The following is a 26,802-nucleotide window of genomic DNA, read 5'->3' on the forward strand; positions in this document are numbered from 1 at the left end:
TTTTTAAATGATTTAATTTTTTTTAAAAAAAAAATTATTTGAGACTTTTCTAAAAAATATGATTTGAGACTTTTCTAAAAAATATAGACGAATAAAATAATTTAACTTATGTTTTTTTTTTCAAAATTAGGTGACAAATCTAGCTGAATTATTAGAAAGTGGCCATGGAAATTATGAACGAATTCAATTCATATATAAGATATTAGTATCAATCTAACCAAAATTTTAAGAAGAAAATAGATTATCCTATATATACTCAACTTTTTTATTTGTACGTATTGTAGAATATTTAAATTTCCAAAAAATTTGAATCTAGTTTTATCATACTTTTACAAAATCGAAGTTTCCATAATACCTATCACAATCAATGAGTTTCTGTGTGTAAGAATTGTTGTATTTCTTCCACTCATTTAAACACATTATCTATCTATCTACATTCTGTATAAGCAGTGAAAAATGGCAGAAAGAAAGTTGAGTTGCTTCAAAGACAAGAGATGGTCACTCCATGGCATGACAGCTCTAGTTACAGGAGGAACCCGTGGCATAGGGTTTGTTCCATTCTCAAATGTTCTTTTAGTTACGTTCTTGTGTTAATATAATTTCTCTGTTATTCTTGCTATTATATTTTTGTTCAATTGTGAATTAGGCATGCAATTGCAGAAGAGTTAGCAGAATTTGGGGCAGCTGTGCATGTTTGTGCCCGTAAACAACAAGATATTGATCGCTGTTTGGAAGAATGGAATAACAAAGGACTTCGCATAACAGGGTCAGTGTGCGATGTACTATCTCAGGACCAACGTAAAGATTTGATGGAAAATGTTGGATTCATTTTCCAGGGAAAACTTAACATTCTGGTATATGATCCTCCTGTTCAGATTAATTTCTTATCAAAATTTAAGATTTTAACTTGAGTATATCTTAAAACTTTGTTGGACAGTATATGATTTATCAGGGTAGATCAATTACAAACTCAATTGTAATAAGGTAAGGGAAGAATACTTCGGTATGGTAAGAAATGATAGAAACTAAATTATTCTTCTAAAATTAAGTTAATTATATATTTGTAATTAGGTTATTAAGAAATCAGAGACAAGTTTATCTTTTTTTCACATACAAAGTTTCAATTTTTTTTTTAAAGTTTGAATACATATCTTTTTTACTTGATCGGTTCTTTTATAAGAGATCTTAAATTTGAGTCATGTTTCCCTTGGTGAATTATTTAATAAGAAAAAATATAACTAATAAAAAACAAATATTCTAGCACAGTTACTCCCTTTGACTTAGAGTGAGTGTTTAATGTACAGAGTGTGGTCTCCTTGATTTTGTTTAAAACCCAAACCTATCATAACTTTAGTAAGCTCCCTAAACCATGCTTGTGGTGATTGTTTCAACCCATACAAAGCCTTTTTAACTTGCAAACAATGTTAACAATTGTTTTTCCATTATATCCAGGGGGCTATTCCATGTAAACCTCCTCTTCAATTTCTCCATGAAGGAAGACATTTTTAACATCAAATTGTTCCAAGTTCCAACCATAATTATCCGCTAGGGTTAATATCACCCTAACTGTTTTCATTTTTGCAACTGGAGCAAAGGTTTCCATGTAATCCACTCCATAGGTTTGAGTGAATTCCTTAGCTACTAACCTTGCTTTATACCTCTCATAGAACCCATCAACCTTGTATTTTATAGTATATACCCACTTGCACCCTACTATTTTTTTTTCATTTAGGAGAGCAACCAAATCCCAGGTACTATTCTTTTCTAATGCTAACATTTGTCCATGGCTTGTTTCCATTTTTTTTATCACTCATTGCCTCAAATAAAGAGGTAGGTGTGGTTGTGGAGTTTAAGCTTGTGAGGAATGCTTTATGGGTAGGTGAGAATTTTTTAAAGGATGTGTAATTGGCTAGAGGGAACAACAGCTTGTTGGTACATTTCCTAGTCTCTGTGTTAAGGGCAATTGGAATATCTAGGTCCTTATAAAGTGGTGCTGAATTGGATGCGGGTTCTTGCAGATTCTGAAAATTAGAGTTGATTCAATGGAGATTAAAAGATTAGGGTTAGTTGCCTCATGTAATGTTGGGTTGGATTGTTAGACATGGACAAATTCTAGAATGACCTTTCTTTTCCTTGTATAAACCAATTTTTTCCCAAATCTTACATCAGTTGCATCTTGAGTGGGTTCCTACTCAGCTGTTACACTTTTAGTCCTTATTTCTAGTCCTAAAATTAAGTCAGCGAGCATAAGAAGATCATCTTCATTTCTTGTAGTCTCTCCCTAAAGATGATCTTGGTGGAAGTAACTTTGGTGTTCAAAAAAGGTGACATCTTTGGACACAAAATTTTTTGGATGGTGGGTGATAACATTTATATCCTTTTTGTGTTGATGAGTATCCTATGAAAACATATTTTAAGGCTCTAGGATCAAGTTTACCTCTATCACTACTGTGCACATGGACAAAAGAAACACACCCAAATATTCTTGGAATAAGGTGGTTGGATGTGGACACATTAGGATAAAAAGAGGACATAACCTCCATAGGACTTTTGGAAGCTAGAATACTAGAAGGTAGTCTATTAATTAGATAATAGGTAGTGAGAACAGCCTCCCCTCAAAACATTTTAGGAACCTTATGTTGAAAAAGAAGGGCTTGCGTTTGGTCTAGAAGGTGTCCATTTTTCCTCTCAACAATCCCATTTTGTTTAGGTGTTTTGGTACAAGATGACTTATGAATGATGCCTTCCTTTTGACAAAAGGAAATAAGCCCACGATTAAAGCAATCTTTGGCATTATTGGATCTAATCCTCTTAATGCTAACACCAAATTGATTTTTTACCATGGAGAAAAAACATTGAACCACATAGTTGACTTCAGTTTTTTGTTTTAGTAAGAAAACCCATGTGACACAAGTACAATTATCTATAAAGGTAAGAAACAAACGGACACCAAAAACATTTGGGACAATTGAGGGACCCCACACATCTGTATGAATTAAATAAAAGGGAAAAGTGCTTTTATTATTACTTATTGGAAAAGGAACATGTTTGTGCTTAGCAAGTTCACACACATCATAATTGAGACTTGCCACATCTAATTTGCTAAAAAGGGAAGGGAATAAAAATTTTATGACCCTAAAGGAAGGATGTCGAAGGCAACAGTGATGTAGGTTGACCTTTTTCCTGCTGGTCTTTATTGAATTAGAGAAAAAAGAGGTTCTATTTTCCAGGTCTGGTGGAAAATTTGGATGGTCCAAGTAATACAAGTTATTCCATTCTCTAGCATGTCCAATTGTCCTCCCTGAGTACTTCTTTTGTAAAATACAAACATTGTCATAAAAAATAGCATTACATTATAAATATTGTGTGAGTCTTTTTAAGGAAACTAAACTGATAGACAATTTAGGAATATGAAGGTCATTTTTAAGGGTTATAGATGGGCTTATTTGAACTGCTCCTTGACCTGCTGCAGTCATTAGAGAGCCATTAACTGTGGATATATTCTTGTTGCTAGGACAAGGGGTGTAAGACGAGAAATTTTTAGGTAGGGGTTTCATGTGGTCGGTAGCCCTAGAATCTAGTATCCAATATGGGTAAGCGTTTTTATTTGAGGCATTAAGTCCAAAAGAAAGGAACTCACCAAACGTACCTGAATGTGCTAGAGAACAACTACCTGGTGACTTATCCAACTTGGTGAGGAATGATCTCATCTCCTCTACCTTATCCTAGTTAAGTGGAAGCACTCCTCCTATGTTTTCTTCATTGGTTGCAGCACCTATGTGTGTCTGTCCGCCCTTTCTAGTGTTGTCTCCCTCTTTTTCCCTACTTCTTGTCACGGTGTTGGGATCCCCAATCTCTACTAGGTGGCTTTCCATGCAACTTCTAACATTTATCATGAGTGTGGCGAGGCTTGTCATAGAACGTACACCATACTCCTTCAGCTTTCTTCTCCATATTGGTTATTTCCCTTTTTTCGGGTAAACCATCATGGCCGATCCAATAACCACTACTATGGCTAAATTTTCCATGGTTGGAGCTTCTAGCATTACTCCTCTTCTACTTTCTTCACTTTTAACCATAGCTACTACTTCATTAATACTTGGAATTTTTTCTTTTCTAAAGATCTGGACTCTCACTTGATTAAAATCAGAGTTTATCCCCACCAAGAAATCATAGATTCTATCTTGCTCAATATACTCTTTGAGCATTGCAGAATCATCTAAGTACTTGGCTTTGATGACCCTGTAATATATGATTTCATCCATAGGGATTTATGTTGATTGACATACTTTGTAACAGTCTTGCTGCCCTGTTTTGCAGCAACAATTTTGACCTTCATATCATATATTTGAGAAACATCTTTAGCTTTAGAGTATGTTTGCTCCATGGCATTCCAAATTTCCTTGGCAGAATTGAGAAACATGCAAGTATCAGTGATTTCTAGGATCATGGAATTTCATAGCCATGCCATGATCATAGAATCCTCTTCATCCCATTTTGCAAATTTGGGATCTTCTTCTTTAGGAGCATCTTCAATCAAGTGGTTAGTTTTCCCTTTTCCTTTCAAAGTTCTACGAACAAGCTGGGCTCATTTCAAATAATTCTTCCCATTCAATCAGTAGGCAGTGTTGAGGTTCTGCAGTTGTTCCTGATTGTTCTGTGATCCAATATTTACCACTTCAGCATGTTGGTCTGCCATGTCCACACAACCGTAAAGCAAGGATAAGGGATTTTCTTGTTACAACTAACAAAGAACACTACAAAAAACACAACAACAATGAAGGTTGCACTACAAAAACACAACAACAATGAAGGCTATCTTCTAGGGTTTTGTATGCGATAGTAATGAAGGTTGTCGTCTAGGGTTTTGGTGTGCTCAGTTAGAGGCCGCTACCAAAATTTGAGAGCTCTAATGCCATCTCACAATTTAGGATAGAATATTATATTATTATTATGCTAAGAGTACAATTCAAATATACAAGGCTAGGAAGCTATTTTAGGAAGCATAATAATAACTCATAGACAACCAAATCCCTATGGTTTAGGATATCCCCATTATTCACAATAATTATAATATGTTAAATAATGAAAAAAAATATAACTATTTAAAAGCTATGATTCTGACAGAAATAAAATAGATTTTAATAGTTTACATTCTCTGTCTCAGTGTGGTCCTTCTCGACCACCTCCTACACATCATATGCACAGAAGAGAACTATCATCCTTAAGCTCCAATTGTCATAGTTTCTCTTGGTGAGCATCAGGACTTGAAAGAAAACTCTGATATTTGTCATTTCTATGAAGATCTTATGACTCTGATACCGCTTTGTTGAGATGAAACTTTAGAGGCATGAAAGAAGTGTTTAAAAATTGGAAGAAGTTAAAAGATTTTGAGAAAGGAAAATGTTTGTTGTAATATTGAGTGCTTCTAATTTTTGGCTTGATTACATATGCTCCCATTAAAAGTATATCACCCAAGTGAGAAAAAGTAATGGGAGTAAAGAATAATATATTTAATCTGATGATTACTGTGTACATATATAGCAAATGCTAGCAATACATGATCCTGTGATTAAGGCTAGCATTAAGATACTAAAAACTAATAAGGCAACAAATAATGCTGACAGCCATAGATTGGTAATTACACTAATTACAATGCTTGACAGTATCAAGGTTAATTATTGAATCCACACATTAAGGGATTTTGTCTCTAATTCCCCCTTTCAAACTGATGGGTGAGAGAGTCACCCCAAGTTTGTCTTTGAGTTGGTTGAATCGTGTGTGAGTTAATGCTTTGGTGAGGCAGTCAGCAATTTGATCAGCTGATGGAACATAGGCCACAACAATCTCATTCTGCAGCACTTGGTCTTTGATGTAGTGCACATCAATTTCAATGTGTTTGGATCGAGCATGCATAACTGGATTTGAAGCTAATGCCTTGGCACTCAAGTTATCACACCACAATGTTGGTTTTCTTGGCAAAGGGAGTCTTAGCTCATCAAGGAGTGAACGAGTCCATGCTATTTCAGCAGCTAAGTCAGCTAGGGCTCTATATTCTGACTCTGTACTAGATCTTGAGACTACTTTGTGCTTTCTTGAGGACCAGGAAACAAGTGTTTCACCAAGGAAGACACATTGACCTGCCATGGATTTTCTATCGTCCACACTTGTGGCCCAATCTGCATCTGAGAAGCCTGTTAAGTCCAAGTCAGTGGATGGTTTAATGTGTAGACAGTGTTGGATGGTACCTTGAAGATATCTCAATATTCTTTTGATGCCTTGCCAATGATCTATAGTGGGAGAGCTCATGAATTGGCTGAGCTTGTTAACTGAGAATGCTATGTCAGGCCTTGTGTTTGTTTAGTATTGCAATGCTCCTATAGTTTGTCTGAACACGGTTGGATCTTTTAACTTCTCCCCTTCAGNTGTAAATTGCTTGCCAGTTACCATAGGTGTTGGACAAGGTGAGGCATTTTCCATTTTGAATTTTCTCAAGATGTCTCCTATGTATTTTGATTGCTTCAAGTACATACCAGAGGCATCTCGTTGAACTTCTATGCCTAAGAAGTAGTGTAGTGGACCAAGGTCCTTAAGGGAGAACACAACATTGAGTTGTTTGATGAAGGATTCTAAAAATTTGGTGTTGTTCCCTGTGACAATTATATCATCCACATATATAAGTAGAAAGGTAACGTGATCTGTACCTCTTAGAGTGAAGAGTGAGGAATCACTTTTCGTGTTCTTGAAACCCCAGTTGAGTAAGGCATGTTTAAGGCTGTCAAACCAGGCTCTTGGGGCCTGTTTTAATCCATAGATTGCCTTAGATAACTTGCAAACATGTTCAGGTTTAGTTGGGTCTACAAATCCCTCTGGTTGATGCATAAACACAGTTTCTTTGAGGTAGCCATTAAGGAATGCATTGTTTATGTCCAGCTGTTTGACCTCCCAATTGAGATGCACTACAATTGANAGTATGATTCGAACTGTACTNGCCTTGACAACTGGACTGNAGGTCTCTTCATAATCCAATCCAGCTGTTTGTTGAAATCCTTTTGCAACTAATCTTGCCTTTCTCCTTTCAATTGTCCCATCTGCTTTGTACTTGGTCTTGAAGACCCATTTAGAATCAATGATGTTTTCTTGGCCTTGATATGGTACCAAAACCCAGGTTTGATTTGATATGAGTGTCTGATACTCATTATCCATAGCTTCTTTCCACTATGGTCTTGTGAGTGCTTCTGTGACATTTTTTGGTTCCTTCTCACCTGTGCAGGTTTCAGCTAACCCAACATATAGCTGCTTTGGCTTGTGAATTCCAGCCTTGCTCCTGGTCCAATGAGTGTTGATGGTTGTGCTTGGTTCAGCAAGGTCTTGGGGAGTTTCAGCAATTGTTTTTGTGGGATCAGTGTCATGAGAAATTGGACTGTTCCTTGTTGAATCATTTGTGTCTTGATCTTTGCCTTGATTGAGCGTAGCACTTGAATAAGCTTGATCTCTGCTAAGATTAACTGCAGCACTTCCAATTGGACTAGCTGGTTCTTATTCGACATCTGGATTGTTGTTATCGGAAGGTGTTGCTTCTCCAATATGTGAGTTACCTGCAGTAGGCAAAGAAAAAGAGGCAGATGGACTTTCAGTTAGTGTTTTCAAGGGACTTCTTGTATTGAGAAAGCCATCATGGAATGGAAAATGTTCTTCATTGAAGACAACATGTCTTGAAGTGAAGATTCTTCCACGAGAGTTTATACATTTGTATCCTTTGTGGGAGTTACTATAGCCCAAGAACACACATCTGGTTGTGTGGAATTGTAGTTTGTGTTGATTATAGGGCTTGAGACAGGGATAACAAGCACACCCAAACGGTGTTAGAGAGCTGTAGTCAGGTTCCTTTCTAAAAAGCAACGAGTAAGGACTTTCATTTTGAGTGACTAGAGAGGACAATCTGTTTATGAGATAAACTGCCGTGGAGAAAGCTTCCCACCAATAGTGTAAGGGCATTTTGGCTTGTGCTAGTAATGTCAAGCCAAGTTCAGTAATATGTCTGTGTTTTCTCTCACCCTACCATTTTGTTGTGATGTGTAAGGGCATGACATTCTGAATTGTATCCCTGCTTCTATTGCATGGTTTTGCACAGGCTTATATTCACCACCACCATCACATTGAATTGTCTTGATTCTTTTGTTAAACAGATTTTCTGCCATGTTTTTAAACTGGGTAAAAGCTTGTGCAGTATCTGATTTCTGTTTCAGAGGATAAATCCAGGTAAATCTAGTAAAGTCATCAAGGAAGTGAACATAATATTTGAAACCCGAAGGAGATGTTACTGGTGCAGGCCCCCAGACATCCGTATGAACTAATTCAAAAATTTCCTTAGCATGAGAGGAAGAGGTTTTAAAAGGTAAAAAATGCATTTTGCCATATTGACAAGCCTCACAAAAGTTAAAGTGGTCACTAGGTGATAGTTTGACATTACAACTTTTCAAGACTCTATCTAGGACTTTATTATTTGGATGACCAAGTCTTCTATGCCAGCTCTCCTTGGCAGATACATAAGCACACAGGTCCCTTTCAGTCCTTGAGAGCTGATACAAGCCATCTTTAAGTGTCCTTCTTAGAATTGCCTTCCCTGCCACCTTGTCCTTCACAAAGCAGCAATTTGCATCAAACTCAACCAGGATGTTATTGTCAGCAGTTAATTTCGACACACTTAATAGGTTTTTGGTAATGTTGGGCACATATAAGACATCATGTAAGTTAAGTGAGTTTAGTTTTGAGGAACCTGTGGCCACAATCTTCAATTTTTCACCACTTCCAACTATTAATGAGTTCTTACCATGATGTTCGGCCAGATCCTCGAATTTGTCAGTTTGGTGTATCACATGATTGCTTGCACCACTGTCAAAGTACCAATCATAATCTCGAAGAGAGCTTTGTGAGGCTAGGAAGGCATTGTGTGCTCCTTGTCTGTCACTTCCTGCTAAATAATTTGAGTTTGAATAAGACTTATCAAACCTGTAGTAGCAATTTACTGTTGTGTGCCCGACCTTGTAGCAAACTTGACATGTTGGTTTAGACATTCTGCCTCTTCCTCTGCCTCCTCTCCAACCTCTGAAGTTAGAGCCTCTCCAATTGTTTGTGTTGAATTTGTTGCCTTTGTTATCAGTTTTGTTGGCAACATTGGCTGAAGGATTAAGGGTTAGGTTGGTGAGGCTATTCAGTTGATCAAGTCTACTTTCAAAGGTCAGCAATTGAGCTTGCAGATCAACCCAAGTGAGGTTGGTTTGATCAGATAGTTTGACCACCATAGGGTTGTATTCAGAATCTAAGCCATTCAGGGTTTGAATGATTAAATCTGAGTTGGAAATGGGGCTGCCTGCAAGTTTAAGCTTGTCAGCGAGATTCTTTATTTTGACGATGTTAGAAGTGGACTTTAAGCCTAACTCAACCCCATGGTCTGTTGCCGTTGAAATGTGGTTCCTTGGCCAAGGGCTTTATGACCACCTTGAGCAAGATGGAAGTCATGTGCCTACTGAAAAAATTGATAAGTGGAAACAAGTAGATTTCCAGTTGTGTGCCCTATTATGGCAATCAATGGAACCCAACCTTCTTATATCTCTGAGGGCTTTCAAAACTTGTCAGTCCTTTTGGAAAAAAGCTCAAAGCATTTATGCCAACGATATTCAACGTCTCTATGACACTGCGAACAAGCTTGCATCTCTTAAAATGACAAACCATGATATGGTGTCCTTTANGGCTGAAGCCCAATCTGCCGTCGAAGAACTGAGGATGTTTTTGGAAGCGGACCCATTAAAGGATATCCAAAAGAAACTGGACAAATATTACATGGTATCAGAGCCATGATTAAAGCCCATCCTAGCGATTTCTGTTGTCGTTGCGCATGTTGTTCCACCCGCTATCGGGCCGCTATCGAACCACCCATTAAAAAAGTCTAATCCCACGCTCGAGATGTATATACCTCGGCGTGAGGGGGTGTGTTGGAAGTCCCACATCGACTAGAGATGAGGCCATTTAAATGTATATAAGTGGGTGCAAACCTCACCCTACAAGCCGGTTTTGTGGGGTTGAGTTAGGCTTAAAGTCCACTTCTAACAGACGAGATACTCCTCCATCTTCATCTCTCCTTTTCTAATGCTGTGAAACTCAGATTTAAGGTAAGTGACTCGAGACCTTGTGTGAGCCCCTGCTAGGCTTTGGGCTTCATCCTAAAGTTGTTTTGAGGTTTCACAGTGCAACAACTGTGTTGCCATTTCAATAGTCATTGAGTTCATCAACCATCCACGGAGTTGTGAATCATGAGCCTGCCAATCTTCAAAAGCAGGATTTGGCTTCTTGCTTGAATCTGCAGAAGCTATGAATTCTTCAGGACACTTCTTTGTCCCTAGCATGTACCCATCGAACCTGCACCCTTTGACTATAGAGATCACCAAGGATGCCCATAGTGGGTAGTTGTCTCTGTCCAACTTGACAGACACAGTGGATGNGAGATCATTTTTGNANGTTGAATCTGCAGCGGATGCCATGATTTTTATCGGATCAAGAGCCTTTAGGGCTTAAGAGCTCTGGTACCAAGTGAGAAAAAGTAATGGGAGTAAAGAATAATATATTTAATCTGATGATTACTGTGTACATATATAGCAAATGCTAGCAATACATGATCCTATGATTAAGGCTAGCATTAAGATAGTAAAAACTAATAAGGCAACAAATAATGCTGACAGCCATAGATTGGTAATTACACTAATTAAAATGCTTGACAGTATCAAGGTTAATTATTGAATCCACACATTAAGGGATTTTGTCTCTAATTACCCATATTTATACTTATGGCACATTCTTAATCCATGATTAGGATCTTGTCATTCCAACATTAATTTAAGAGTTATAATTCATTCTCTAGAAGTTTCTAAAACATTTCTATTACTCTAAACATTATATGAACTTATCTAAAAATAATATAATTAAGTACTTTTGTAAATATTTTTATACTTTAATATTCTAAAATTCTTTTAGATAAGATTTTTCTAGAATTTTATTTAATTATTTTCTAATCTTGAGTTTTTATCTTATACATCCAAAATACAAAATCAATTTATAGTTCCATCATAAACAAAAAAAAAAAAAATAGGAAAGTTATGTACTATGGCAGAAAAAAAAAACGTTTCAATTTGTTCAAGTCTCCACCATTAGGTTTCTACATTACATGATATATGGTTACATGACTAGACTTGGTGAATTGTTTTGTACAGATAAACAACGCAGGAACAGCTTCAACTAAGAGCCATTTAGATTATACTGCAGAAGACGTAGCAGTAATAATGGGTACAAATTTTGAGGCATGTTTCCATCTATGTCAACTGGCACACCCACTTCTGAAAGCATCTGGGTACGGCAACATAGTATTCATATCCTCTATTGCAGGTCTGAAAGCTTTTCCTCTTTGTACTGCTTATGCAGCCTCCAAAGGTACGTTTCCATGGCTTTATATATCCCTGTAATTAGATGGTACCTTGAGAAATTGGAGTTGCAGAAGGTAATCAACATGCATCTATAAATTTATTCAGGAGCTTTGAATCAATTCACAAAGAACATAGCATTGGAATGGGCAAAGGATAATATTCGTGCAAATGCTGTGGCATCTGGACCTGTTAAGACTCAACTTTTGGATTCTCTCATGGTATGCATGCATGTTCAAAACTACATTTTTTAAAACAAAATTAAATGGACATGTATGATTTATAAAACGAATAATCGAAGAATTAGAACATTCATTAAAGATTGAGAAACTTTATAAAGATTTATCAAAAATCATATTAATGAAAATTTTATTAAAATGGGTTGGATTTCAAACTCAAAACATGTATTGTTGTTGTCATAGGAAACTCCTGATATAGATAAGCAAGTGGAGGCTTTGGTGTCTCTATCACCAGCTGGTCGCATTGGACAACCTAAGGACATATCAGCCATTGTTGCTTTCCTTTGCCTTCCAGCTGCTTCATACATCACTGGACAAATCATAACAGTGGATGGGGGTTTAATAATTTAATTTTTTATAACCAAAATAAAATTAATTAATTAATTAATGCCCAGAACAAGAAAATCTCTGGACCAACTTGGTTTGTCTGAACTGGGAACTTATATTTCAATTGTTATTATATGTCTTATAAACTTCTTTTTATAATTTTAAAGTTAATTTCATACAGAATTGCTTTATTTGGTTTGTTTTTTTTTTGCTTAAACTTAAACTTCGATGCTACAGGAAGCATTATAAATTTAGGTATTAATTGCATACAGAAAAAAACAAAAAAGATAAATTGTGAAATTAATTAATTTCACTAATAAATTAAAAACTAAAATGGATGATTTCAAAAACTTTAATATAATTTAAAAGAAAATTATTTTCTCAAATTTTCGCTCAACGCAACCCTCTTATCACCTAGTGAAAAGCAAGAATGGATTCTCTAGTTTTAAATTAAATATTTTCATTTAACAAGATTTGGATTCGCTTAGCGAGATAGCACGAGAGCAAAATTTAAAAAATTTGCCCAGTGAACTCACATCTGCCTAGAGACATAAATCACCCAGCTCTCTAAATTTTGAAGAAAATATTTTTGCCCAAACGACCCACTCGTGGAACAAAACTCGCTTGGCAAACCTAGCAAGGAATGACCCTTTAGATAATGGCATATATAGTTCTAATAGTATATAAGCAATGATACATAGTGAAAACAAAACAAGAAAGTTAAGGAATAAACTGACACAAATGTAAGGTTTGTGAATGCACAACTAATAAGGATAACATGTGTAGTTAATGAAAAGAAAACTTATTCATATAAAAGTGTATCAGATCAACATTTTTGCAAACAAAAGTAAATTATAGGTATTTATATGAAAGATGACATGTGTAGGACACGTGGTAAATATTCTAATACTCTCTCCTCAAGCCGGAGAATGTATGATTATAATTCTCAGCTTGGATATATTAGTTTTAAAATTAACACTATATAGAGATTTAGTAGAAACATCAACGAGTTAATCACTTGACTGAAATGGAAAAAGATGGAAAAGTTGGTTATTGAGCTTTTTATGAACCATGTGACAATCAATATCTATATGTTTAGTTTCTTCATGGAAGGTAGGATTGAATGCAATATGACTAGCAACTTCATTGTCACAATATAAAATAGTGGTAGAAGTAAGTTGAATGTGCAGATCACAAAGCAGATCGGTTAATAATTGAAACTCACAAGTAAGTGGCTAGGACCCGATACTGAACTTTAGAGGATGACTGAGAAATAATTGTTTGTTTTTTATATTCTCATGATATAAGAGAGGGGCCTAAAAACACATAAAAATCAGTGGTAGACCACCTAGTCTTTGGACAAGATGCTCAATTAGAGTCATTGAAGGCCTTTAATTGAATTTTTTTATCAGTTGGAAAAAAAATTCTTGTGTAGGGTTGGCCTTAGTGTAAAATGGAATAAATATAAAAATTCATTAAAACAATTTTAAACAAATTTAAAGAGTAAGAAAGAGAGAAAATTGCACAGGTAATTTTTATACATGTTCGGATGACATAGATCCTACATCCAGTTGTTAATCTCAACCGAGAATTAACGCTTCACTAGCAAAAACCAACGAATTGTTAATGTTGAAAACAAAAGTAGGATGCTGGAAATAATTATTCTCACATTCATACTTTTGAAACAATACATAGGTGTTTAAAAAGAAACAAACCATGGTCTAATTAAGTTAAAAAATCAACTTAAATAAAGTCTCTAAATCAGGAGATATCTACCCAATAATACCTAATCTTAATGAAAGGAAATCTGCCCAATAATTACTAATCTTAATCCCTTAATTTTAGGGATTACACATAATTGCCATACTTATTGTAATATTTATTGTTTAATAAATTCACATATTCTGACAGTTACAATCACAAAAAATGAACAAGTTGAAGGATAGAACACATTTCTTATTACCCCAAGAGATGAAACTCACTTCCCCTGTAACCCACAAGGAATGAACACGTCCTCTGAATGCTTCACGAAGGATGACCACCTCTTTTGAATCTTAAAAAAGGATTAATACCTCCTTTGAATCTTCACAAAGGATGATAGACTTTCAACTCAGCAACAACAACAACACTTAATCACACTCCTAGTGAAAGTTCTCGCTCTATGCTAACACGTCAAGTTTTCAAAGCCACAACACAAGGGTTACACAAATCCTAGAACACTTATTACCACACACAACAGATAAGAAATTCAAAATACACTTGTTTCATATCTTGTATGTTAGAATGAGAGTCCCAATCAAATTTATAGAGATATCACTCAAGGATACTTCCAAAAATTCGTTGTCAGTTGTTTAACGTGTAATAATCGATTATCATGATGGTAATCGATTATGCATCAATGAATGCACAATGGTCAAAAACTTGATTGAAAAATCTCATAATTGCTTGTGATAATCGATTATGGCAAGTCATAATCAATTATTGTTAATCGGTTATCATAAGTGGTAATCAATTATCTTGAGTATAAAATGAGGTTTTCTAATTCAAAACGATTTTTAAGAAACCTAAGGCAAACAATACACATAGTTAAATATAAACCACATCCTATACATCAATCTACTAAATTACAAAAGCTATAATATAAAAACAAGTCTTCATGAAGATCTTCCTACAATAAGAGCACTTGAGATTTTGACTTTGAGACATCATCAAAATTTATGTTCTTCAGCTTTAGGCTAACAAAAACTTATTATGTATAGATTTTTGATTGTACATAAATGATTCTCAATTGCTCGCGTACTACCACTTGCATTCAAATTTTGGATTGCTTAATCTTAAAATTAATTCACATTAAAGTTCTTATACAAAATTTCGTTCTTAATTTTTAAGTTATTCATTTATTTCTAATTGTTGTTATAGAAAACAAAATACATTTTCTATAGCTCATCAGGAGACAACCTTAACAACATCGATAGGAGACAAGCTCAACAACCTTCAAATTTTTTTTCGTTGACCACCTTACATATCTCTACATGTGACATCTCCTTGGTGCATATATCTACCATTTTTTCAAAACATTTGTGCATCTCAACTCTATGAAGAAAGCTTTTGCATTTTTGACGAAAGATATTTAATTCAACCAAACATGCCTGATAGTCATCATGCCAAACCAAATAAATTGGTAGTCATTTTCACCATACCAGACCAGCCTAGCAATAATCCAAACAACAACAAAACAACTTCATAGTTATAATATAGTCAGCCCAATAGTAATATGGATCAAACCAGACCAACCAACCCAACATTCATCTACACCAGACTAGAGTTGCTCATAAGTCATGACACTATAAGGACGATAGTCCTTCAAACCACACCACAACAACCTAACATGGATCCACAACAAACATGAATAGCTTAACAATCATCCAGACCACACAAATCAACTCGGCGGTCATTCATAATCATCCAACAACACTACATATATTAGATTTCATACCGAAAAAAAGAATTAAAACTGGAGAATCAATAAGAAGTCCAGTACAACCCAATAAAATTGTTCTTAAAGAAAACAACAAATTTTTCTTAAAAATGAATCCCATTGGGTTAAAATACTAGTTTGAAACATATGAAAGTATCGAGATGTAAAAGAAAGAATTAAGAGATGAGAAAACTTGTGAAGTCAGACGGAAAAGAAAACTTATGAAGGCACGAGAGAGAATAAAAAAAGGATTGATGAAGCTTAGTTTTTCTTTTATCTTTTTACTAGGATATTACAATAATTATGTACATTATAATTTTCCTTAACTAAATATGAAGTATTACATGTACATTTTTATGACTTTTAATAAATTTAAATCAATTAAAGATCATGTAATAAAGAATATAAGTTTAATATCTATTTTGGTCTCTATTTTCATCACTTTTTTTCAAAGTGGTCCTTTTTTTTCGCATTCAAAGTGGTCTCAATTTTCTTAATTTTTGTTCAATTTGGTCCATTTCTATAATAGAGTATAAATCGTTAATGATACTATGTCCATGTCAGCCATTACTGAATGATGTGTGAATTTTTCATATACGTGGCAAATGTGACATGGAATGGTGGTAATTGAATACGGCCACATCATCATTTTCAACCTCTCACCACCCAAAACCCTAATCGCCATCAGAACAACCACCCCGTCATCGGACAACCGCGAAAGCCATCAATCATCAGAACTTACCATCATCATCTTCTTCAACCTCGCAAATCAATGAACACAATCACCGTGAGCTTGCAATCCTAAAAAGCACAAACCCTAACTTGCAAAAAGTATCAAATCACGAGATTTTTCTTCTCGTATGCGCCATCAAACCTACAAAATAAAAAAAAAAAAAACTAGAATTCAAATCATAGAGAGCCACCACACCATAATCGTCGTTAACTACCGCAACAGTCACCGTAATAGTTCGAGAGCATTGCAAAATCCTAAATCGTGAACCATAAATCGTGAGATGTAACCCCAAAATCATGAACCCTAACCCGCAAAAAGCCCTAAATCGCAAGATTTGTCTTCTCCTTAGCGCCACCAAACCTGCAAAAAAAAAAAAAAATAGAACCGAAATTACAGAGAGCCACCTCATTAAACCCTCGTTAACCACCGTGAGAGGTACCGTAGTAGTTCGAGAGCATTGCAAAATCTCAAATCACAGACCCTAGATCGTGAGATCTTCTCCACTTGTGTAATCCTAAAAATCATGAACCCTAACTTGCAAAAAGCCTCTAATTGTGAGGTTTGTCTTCTCTTCTACACCATTAAACTTGCAAGATAAAAAAAAAAAACAGAACCCAAATCGTAGAAACCCACCACACCGGAACAAAATTACGAACCAAACATGTGTCACAACCTCTCACACGTCCATTTTCAAACAACAATATGCACCACAGTAATTTTTAGGTGAAAGATGAAACTATCACGTGATAGTCTCTCATTAGACAATTATCACGTCATTTAGTAATGACTGACATGAACACTGTACCGTTAACGATTTAGACACTGTTATAGAAAAAGACAAAATTAAAAAAAAAATTATAAAAATTAAATCACTTTAAACATTGAAAAAAATTTAGGACCACTTTAAACAAATAATGAAAATAGAAACCAAAAATAAATATTAAACCAAAAACATATATACTAATATATATTATTTATTTATTTATTTATTAAGAAAAGATTAATTAATTGCAATAATAATATAAAGCGATTACACCTTATTGTTATTATATAAGTTTTAAAACCTAATTATTAACATTAAGTAGCTGTAACTATATTTGAAGAAAATATTAAGTAGCTGTAACTGTATTGGAAGAAAATATTAAGTAGCTGTAATTATATTTGAAGAAAATAAAGGGGGAAGATTATGTAATTTTTTAAAAATTTATTTATAAATAAATTTTATATATACATACATACATACATACATATATATATATATATATATATATATATATATATATATATATATTCATATTCCTTAATGGTTTTAACATATTTCCTTTAAAATAAATTTTTTAATATTTGACTATAAATCTAAATACGTATACATAAATATATTAAAATTATACTTTTATCATAAATTTTAATTATATAAAAGTAAGGGTTTATTGTAAACTTAACAATAAGATGTGGGAAAACAATCATGCTCATATAATGTTGGTACCGATAAAAATAAAGAAAGATTTTTGGCACATGAAAGATATACGTGGCTGTTTCCTGTCCGTGCATTATTAGGTCCAACCGACCTACTACCCTGCTTTTGTTCTTTTCAAATAACTTCTGGAACATTCCTAAATGTCACTTAAACGTATTCCGTTAATTAATTAATATTTAGACACTGATCATTTCAAAAAATATCATTACTTGATCAGCTATAAAATACAAATATCAATACGCAACGAGACACGCGTCACTATATCATGCACCTCGAAAGCGACGCAGTGGTCCAATCCGTTTTCCAGAAACTTCTACACCATACCAGGGCCTTAGACTATGCAATCCGCAGCTGCGGTCCTGATCGAGCCACGTGTTCCAATCTCCACGTCATCATCCGACGTGGCGCGCGCTATTACCTTGTAATTGATACGCTGTCTCCCAAGTTTAAACTCCTCTATTTTCTCTCAGTCTCAGGGTTTTGGCTTCAACAAACGCAGCGTTGTCGTCGTTTCGTTTCGTTCTTCTTATTTAGAAGAGGCCAGGGGAATTTCTTCTGCGTTTTGGACCTTCGTCTTGTCGCTTCCTGGATCGGACTTTTCTCGCCATGGGCGAAAACGAAGCTGCGGAGGAAGCGAAGGTGGTGGTTGAGGAGGAAGAGTGCGCTGAGAAAATGGTGTACATGTGGGGATACCTTCCTGGATCCTCGCTGGAAAAATCTCCGATACTGTCTCCGGTGCCGGTTCCTCTCACCGATCCTTCACTTGCAGGAGATTCGTGGAAGGACGTTTGCGGTGGTGGTTGCGGATTCGCCATAGCCATTTCAGGTAGATTACTCAGTCCATTGACTTTATTTTGACCAAATTCATATTGAAACATTAAACAACGTTGAAGATTTTATAGATCTGAAATCGTTAGTAGGAGATCTTCGAACTGTTTTTTCTTTCTTAATCCCGAATCATCGGTTAAAATCTGGAAAGCCTCTTTTGTTTTTCGCTTTTGTGAAATATGCGGATTTGTTTTGTGATTTTGCAGAGAAAGGGAAGCTCATGACGTGGGGTTCTTCGGATGATGAAAGCCAGAGCTACTTGACTTCGGGGAAGCATGGGGTAATGCAGTTAGTGTTCTAATATGGGGCTTGGTTTTGGTTGAATTTATAGTTGGAATTGATTTTGCAACATGTTCTGGATGCATGTGCTTTCTGAAGGAGATTCCAGGGCCTTTTCAGCTTCCGACAGAGGCTTCAGTGGTGAAGGCTGCTGCCGGTTGGGCTCATTGTGCTACAGTCACTGGTAATGTTTTTTGTCCGATCTTGATTTAGTGTTTGTTTGGAGATGATTCCGTGCTTGCTAGATTTTTATTTCCTATGACTTAATATGGTTGGTGGCGTTAAAATTTTATAAATAAATTAGAAAAAAAAGCTTTTGTGTCTACCGCGGTTCTTCTGTCAGCGAGTCACCACGATCTTTAGTTAGATTGTTTAAGATGATTGCACCATAAACTCAAGAACATTTTAATGCTTACTATTGGATTCTGGTGCACAAAAGAAAAATGTGTCAACTCTTTTGACTGCAGTAAATCTTTGTGTGCATTGTATTGATTAATTGATAATTTATTACATAGATATTGACATCGTTCATCTGGCTGATTGACTGTATAGTTTTTTTATTTATTTTCTTAAATAAGCAGACATCTAGACTTTCAATTAATAGGAAAAGTAACAGCATACACTTGTATAATGTTGAGAAATCGAATATATATATATATATATATATATATATATATATATATATATATACACACACACACATATACATACATACTATATACATAAGTCCTAGTAATTTTTTTGGTTGAGAGAAGTGGAAAAATTTTTGTTTTTCAAATTTTTTTCTCACTACTCTTTTATTTCAATGTCTGGTTTCTCGTTATTCACTTCCATACTTGAAGTGTTATTAATAATTAAGGGGGCCGGTACATTAGGTAGCCAGAAGCCTCTTTACTGAACCTGATGTAACTTTTTTATCCAAAATTCGTTTTTGAATATTCTGAGAAAATGCATTATAAATTAAACCTTTGAAGTTGGTCGTTTACAAATTATAATGCTATTTTGTGTAAGTGCTTCAATTGATTGACAGTCCTTTTAAAGGAATTGAGGTGTGTCTTAACAATTAACAATCACAAGATACAAAAGAAATGTAGGTAAGAGAGGATTTTAAGAATATAATAAAATAAAAGTGAGTGAGTATTTGAAGTTTAAAACTATCTTAATGGATTTATGATAACTATTTGAACGATCATAGTGAGAGAAAATTTGTAGGCAGAGATGAAGTTAAGAAATAGTGACTATATGGTTTACTTGCATTACCTATTGATTAATAGAAGTAATTTCATAAATACATTATCATTGCGAACATTTTTTTAACATTTAGAAAGAATTTAAGTAGTATTTTTAGCAGAAATCTGCGGCCTTTATCACAAGGTTTAGTTGACTTACCCAATAATCATATTAAAATATGCATCAACCCTGAAAAGATTTTTTCCCCCCTTAGATGAGATCTGATTCGAAACTGAAATTTAAATGAGATTACCATAGCAGATGTATGTTATGAAGACAAAGTTCAACATACAAGGAATGCTATGTCTCGAATGATGTAGATGGAATATGGTTGAAAAATTCAATGCATAATTAGATTCTCTTCTGCTTTTTTTCTTACAGTGTGACCATATAAATTTTTAATTAAACTAAGTCCACATTAAGTTAGCAGTCAAGTGTGATAATTGTGTTTTAGGCAACAATGAAAATGGGTCATGCTTGGTCAACCATGTAATAATAGACTAAAAACTTATTTAAGCTGTATTTTGCTTGTGTTGGGTCTTTCTGAACAATACATATTGTATAAAGGATAATAGAGGGATTATATGGGAAAGGAAGAAAACCTACAAGGAGTAGATTGCATTCTCTTAAAAATATGATACTAACTGGGAGTAACATATATCAACTTAATTATTTTGACTTGCTCAACTTGGCATATATGGTTAACTTGATTATTATAGTATGCTAAAGGACAACTAGTCACTTCATACGTTACCCTACACAGGCATGGCCAATAGATAACACTACTGCTTTGCTAAAGAGTATACTGCTTTGTGTACAGACATAGGTGAAGTGTACGCCTGGGGCTGGAAAGAATGTGTGCCTTCTGGGAAAGTCATTACTGATTTCATCACTATGGGAAGCCTTCAAAAAGATACCACTGGGAAACAAAGTTCATTAATAGCCGAGCAAGGTGCTAATCATCAGTTTTGCAAACTATAAAAATATTTTAACAAAAAGAATGTTTTTTTTTTTTTTTTTTTTTTTTTTTTTTATTATTATTTCATTTCAGGGAGCTAATGGAATTTCAGACATTAAACAGGAAGCCCTCAAAGCTCCAATACAAGCAGTGGATCAGATTCTCATCATGACAAGAAATCAGGAGATGAAGTTGTAAAGAGAAGGAAGATCTCCTTCACTAGACAGGACTCTGAGAGTCAAGCATCTGGCGATGAATTCTTTACTGTCTCTCCTTCTCTTGTGACCCTTGGCAATGAAGTGAAAATTACTTCTGTAGCAGTTGGTGGGAGGCATACCTTGGCACTGTCAGGTAATTCACTTTGTGTGTATGCATAGTGTGCTATAATGACAGATTCTAGGGATAGTTGGCTCTGGTGGTCACATTATGTAGTTTTGTAGGTTCAATGAAGTATGAAGATATGGAAGGTTTTTGATGTAAAGCAAGACACCTGATGCATGATATTTTTACCGAAGTTTTCAGATGTGGGACAGGTCTGGGGTTGGGGCTATGGAGGTGAAGGGCAGCTAGGATTGGGTTCTCGAGTAAAGATGGTGTCATCCCCTCATCTTGTACCTTGTATTGAATCTGCATCTGGGAAGGATAAATCATCGACTTTTCATCAAGCAAGTGGTGCTGGAGCTCAAGGGTCAAATATTCTTGGAAGCTTTGTGATGGAGATTGCTTGTGGAGGCCGGCATAGTGTTGTGATAACGAGTAAGCTCTTCTTTGAACTTGTAGCCTTGCAAATGCGTCATTGAATGTTTAAAAAAATTTAACAGCATTATACTACAAAGGATAAATTCAATTTAAGAATTTTAATCAATAACAAAATGTTTATATATTCATTTACTGTGCTACGAGTTTAAATGAGATGAATGTTTCAGTTAGTGATTCAGAAGAAGTCACGATTTCTAGTAACTTTCTTTTGTAGATACTGGAGCCCTTCTTACTTTTGGCTGGGGTCTGTATGGTCAGGTGAGCCTGCTGTTGGAATATTATAATATTTTTCATGTTCATCTTATGCCTGGATGAGAAGAATTTTATTTTTTTGTTGCTAAGCATAACATTGAGGTTGCAATGTTGGAAACACTCACGTTTTTATACGCTGTATTCCTGAGACCCTAGGACACCCTAACAAATATTGAGTGCTAACGATGCGTTCTTATTTGGAAGTAATGTGTTATGAACAAGCTTAATTGGAAATGGTAAAAGTAAAGAAATTTGGCTGTATAGGATGAATGCTCAATTTTGCAAATGATATAAACTAGAACCAAACTCTGCATCCTCATATTTAGTTAACTCATTTACCCCCATAATAATCAATATTCTAGCTGTGTTGACTAAATCACCTTTTTTCCCTTGGTCCTAGCAAGTTGTTGCATTAGCATTCGTATATAGTGATAAATGACAAAAGAATTCATATAGTGATGGAAATGAGGTTTCGAATTATTGGTAAGGTTTAACTTGTAATATGGGATATCTAAGGATCCAAGAGGATGTATACATAGCGGAATTGGTTGAAAGAATTTAAATTATATTTTATATTTCGTGAGCGAATGAACATCATTTTAAAGTCTAACATTTGCTTAAAAAAGTAATGAATGACAAGTGTAAAATTACATACTTAATAATTGGTTTAGTTATTTTTTCTTTACTCCTGCACCGCCCCACTCCTCTCTCACAATATAATTTATAATTAGTTTGTTTTATAAGTTATTCAATCTTTTTCCATATGCGTGTGTATATGTTTTGTAGATTCATTTACTCCCAATATTGTTAATTTTACTCTGTCAAAGCAATTTTGTGGGCATTTAATTTTTTTTATTCAATTATTGAATTTGACGTTCTCATTAATAATTGACTATTTTTTGAGTATACTTCATTTTGTTGTGTAACTTAATAAATGTGAGCTATAAAATGATTTGTGTTTTAATTTTTAGTATATATAGATTTTATAGATATTGATATGTTAATTGTCTAGAAAATGTCGTAATTATGTTGTTATTCTATACGTTATTAATGGAATAAGTATCCAAGGCTTATCTATTCCTGTTCAAGTTTTTGTGTGTGCATGTGTGTGTGATGAAATTTTAATTATTAAACAAACTAATTGTAAGGGGGAGATAGTACTCTGTTACTCCTTTGGTCAAAGGATATATGATAAATACTTGGTCTCTTGACAAAATCTAGAATATTAGAGAGAATTAAGAGTAGGTGTTAGATATATTCAATAAATAGAAATAAATGACAAGATTTTATGTTGTATGAATATAGGTATGGTAGTCTTCCCGGTATGGATATGGATAGATAATTGTGCAATTTTTAATTCGAAAAGTTCGAGTATCGTTTTTCAAGATATTTGTGTATGTTAAGCTAATTGTGCATTTTTACTAATTCAGACTAATAATATAAACACTGTTGGATTCAAATTTTTGCATTGTGTTATAATTTTTGCATTGTGTTATAATTTTTGCATTGTTAGTTCACTCTTGGGTTTGCTAACCATGCTTCTAGTCAATAAAAAATAGCCAAAGGGAGGAATCCATATTAAATTTTAGTACTTTTGTAAAGAATAAGTGGCATATCTGATTTTTATTTATTTATTTTTAACTTTTTATTCTATTTATAAAGCATGCAAGGGTCTTATCCTAAATCTCTTAACTTCGTTGAACGTAAATTTTCTGAAGTGTGGACAAGGGAATAATGCTGATCAGCTTAGACCAACTTTAGTTCCTTCATTTTTGGGAACCAGAGTCAAAAAAATTGCTGCTGGGCTTTGGCATACATTGTGTGTTACTATAACTGGTCAAATTTATGCATTTGGTGGGAATCAGTTTGGACAGTTGGGTACCGGTAGTGACCAGCCTGAGGTATGTTTTCGTTAATTCTGAGATCACTTTGTCTCCATTTGAATACTATTGAACAAACAGAAGTGCTTTTTGATAAGGTTGTTAGACTGGACGCATGTTAACATTAACTTACGATTATGTAGAGAAACTGACATTAGTAACTAAAGATAGTTGCGTTTGATGCCTTTATTTTAAAAATTGCTTTGTAGATTACTTCTGGTAACTAAAGGTACCTGATTGATGCACAGGCTAATTCCTATTCAATCTAGCAATCCTTTCATTTATAAACAAGAAGGTTTCCAAAGTATAAAGTTTCATAATACCTAAATTACTTGTTTTGTAAATGCAAATAAATTTTCTTTCAAAATCCTTAATCCAGGCATAATAGGCCAATCTACATTTTATTATATGTCATCAGGAACACACTAACCATCATAAGACAAGTTGGATAATATATATTGGCAAAACAAGTCCCGACAAACCCAAGTTAAAACCTCCGAAGTCTGATAAGAATATATAGCGGCACGAGTCACTCAGGAAAAATAATTAAATACGAATCCAGTATCTTTGAAAATACAATCAACTTAATAAATAGAGAATAAGTTTCATAGACGGAATTAATTTGTCAAAGTACTTCCTTTTCCAACACCATTCATAAAGAATGCTCGTTACACGTAAAATAGTCTGCAAGTTGTACCTAATTGAATTTATCTACATAAAAGTTGGGGTGTCAACAAGTCACATTCTATCATCATCTAGTAGTTTCGGTGCTACACCAAACCCTTTAAAGGTCCAGTCACCTACTATCTTAAGCTGGGGGCCTTTCCTCTTCTTGAACAAGCTAATGGCTGGAGATTTCTCACCCTTTAGCCACATAAAGACTAACTAATGACTTTTATGACCCAACCTTAACCAAATCTGCTATGTTTACATGGGCCATTATATTTCCTAATTAATCACAAGCAGTATCTATTATCTCTTTACTGACTGTGGATGGTGTTCTGATCAAGAACTTGTAATGTGAACATAAAAATCAGTTTTAGCTTGAAGTTTTACAGCACTATTTATGATAGCTGCAATAATATATTAAACTTCTCAGATGGTAACATAACATTGGAACAATAAACTCAATATGAGAGTTGATAATGTTGCCATGGATATTGGTAGAAGAGACGACATTAGAATAGGAATGAATGTGATACGAAAACAAATTTGGAATAGCACTTGCAAAAAGAATGACAGAATCTCAGCTTAGGTAGCCTGATCATGTTGAAGTAGGCATATCAGAGCTACAATGGGAGTGGCTCGGAAGGAGGGTAATCTTATGATTTGGAGATAGTGGGGATTGTCAATAAACATGATTCCCAGTTTCACACTGTAGTCTACTCCACCTGGTAGAAAAGGGATTGCTTATTGTTGTTGCCTTAATAGGGTTTCAAAACCATCGTTACTTAATTCTCTTGGATTACTACTTACATAAATAATGTAATCATCAAAGCTATTTTTCTTGACAGCATAATTTGCTTCATTTTAAAATGTTTGTCTCGTAATGATTTATAGGATACACAGATATTAAACATGCTACATATCTGATGTATCCATACAAGTATTCACAAAGAATACAGAATATGACACAATGTAGACGATAGCCTTGAAAAATAATAGCTGCAATACCAAAATCCAAACCGTACAGTACGTAATGTGGAGAGATAAGAGAGTCTTGCTTGCTGTTGCTCTTAGCATGCATCTCATGAATGGAAGACTAGTTCATGGTGTGCTTGTGTATTTGACCAGCAACCAGAGTGCTTGTGTGTCTAGGTGCCCCCACAAGTTGTGCTCTTTAATGGAGAAATTGACGCGATGATCATTCCTGCCATTGTTATTTTGTTCTGTTGTGGAGCTTCATGCCATGCAGTTAGATGTAACAAGAAGTCCTAGAGAGTTTGTGCAGCGACATAGGGAACACCCAATCAGCTGTGTCAAGGGTCCGAAGGAAATGCTCGTCTTCATGCTTCATAGACTATAAACTAGAATGTTAATTTACTAATTTGAAATAAAATAATTTCAAATTGACGGCGGAAATTGTGATTCATCCGTCACACTTGCATATATGTTTTTGGAACAAATGAAGTTTGAAATTATTTCCCCATATCATGTAAGAAAATGTCACTGCAAGCTCTAGAGAACTGTCTAATAGGGTTTATATCCCTGCAGATTTTTAACCATAAAAAAATATGTTCGCAAGATAGATTCTTGGCAGAACATTAGAAAGAAATCTCAAGGAACAGCATTTTCTGTAGACATCACAACTGAGGTCACTAAATTTATGTGTTTTTCCTTGAGACAATAATCTCCTTTAATTATCCTCAATTATTAACTTGTAATTTCCTTAAAATATAATGTTACCCAAGGGCATACGACTTAAACAAATTCTATTAGAATAACTACACCAAGCCTAAAAATTTTCAAGTCAATGCATTATAATTTATTTAGGTGTGATGTAACAATGGAAAAAGAGATGGTACAAGTCTCCAACTATTCGGGTTTTCATGAAACCATGGCCTTCCTGTTACAACTTAAGCTCTGAACCGTTTATGTATATCTACTCGAAGCACCAAATGCACGGACTCCACCTTTCTGACGAATCAAGTTCCAGATTTTCATTAGGTTTGACACCAAAGTAAACAGATCGGGAGATCTAATGCAAGTGGGATTGGGAATTTGGTTGAAAATTGGAGCAACGTAAGTGAATGGTATGGCTCCAAATTAGCAACATGATTAAGGAAGGTTGGCACATTCTCATCTCTAATGTGTTTTATAAGGAATATATATATATATATATATATATATATATATATATATATATATATATATATATATATATATAT

At 34.6% G+C, this 26,802-nt stretch overlaps 2 protein-coding genes across 8 annotated transcripts in view; both read left to right on the forward strand.

Moving 5' to 3' along the window:
• Positions 1-347: 347 nt before the first annotated feature.
• On the forward strand, positions 348-12,182 carry LOC106772813 (tropinone reductase homolog). Its single transcript, XM_014659411.2, has 5 exons — positions 348-548; positions 647-854; positions 11,268-11,484; positions 11,583-11,695; positions 11,897-12,182. Exons 1-5 carry the CDS (start codon positions 457-459, stop codon positions 12,062-12,064), a joined length of 798 nt encoding a protein of 265 aa, XP_014514897.1. The 5' UTR covers positions 348-456; the 3' UTR covers positions 12,065-12,182.
• Positions 12,183-18,174: 5,992 nt separating this feature from the next.
• LOC106771934 (ultraviolet-B receptor UVR8) overlaps positions 18,175-26,802 on the forward strand; it is a 9,811-nt gene continuing 1,183 nt past the window's right edge. For 2 of the 7 annotated variants that reach the window (XR_002669060.1, XM_014657996.2), the window contains exons 1-9: positions 18,175-18,554; positions 18,763-18,836; positions 18,935-19,019; positions 20,886-21,017; positions 21,147-21,374; positions 21,546-21,779; positions 21,997-22,040; positions 23,753-23,935; positions 26,571-26,701. Coding sequence is in view for 4 of the 7 variants with exons in the window: in XM_014657996.2 (XP_014513482.1) it covers positions 18,335-18,554; positions 18,763-18,836; positions 18,935-19,019; positions 20,886-21,017; positions 21,147-21,374; positions 21,546-21,779; positions 21,997-22,040; positions 23,753-23,935; positions 26,571-26,660 (1,290 nt within the window). In the remaining 3 variants the exon portion in view is untranslated. The other 5 variants (XR_002669061.1, XR_002669062.1, XM_022784681.1 and 2 more) reach the window with 5 other exon arrangements.

Source organism: Vigna radiata, chromosome 8 (assembly GCF_000741045.1).
Source record: "Vigna radiata var. radiata cultivar VC1973A chromosome 8, Vradiata_ver6, whole genome shotgun sequence".
In the NCBI taxonomy this organism is placed as follows: domain Eukaryota; kingdom Viridiplantae; phylum Streptophyta; class Magnoliopsida; order Fabales; family Fabaceae; genus Vigna; species Vigna radiata.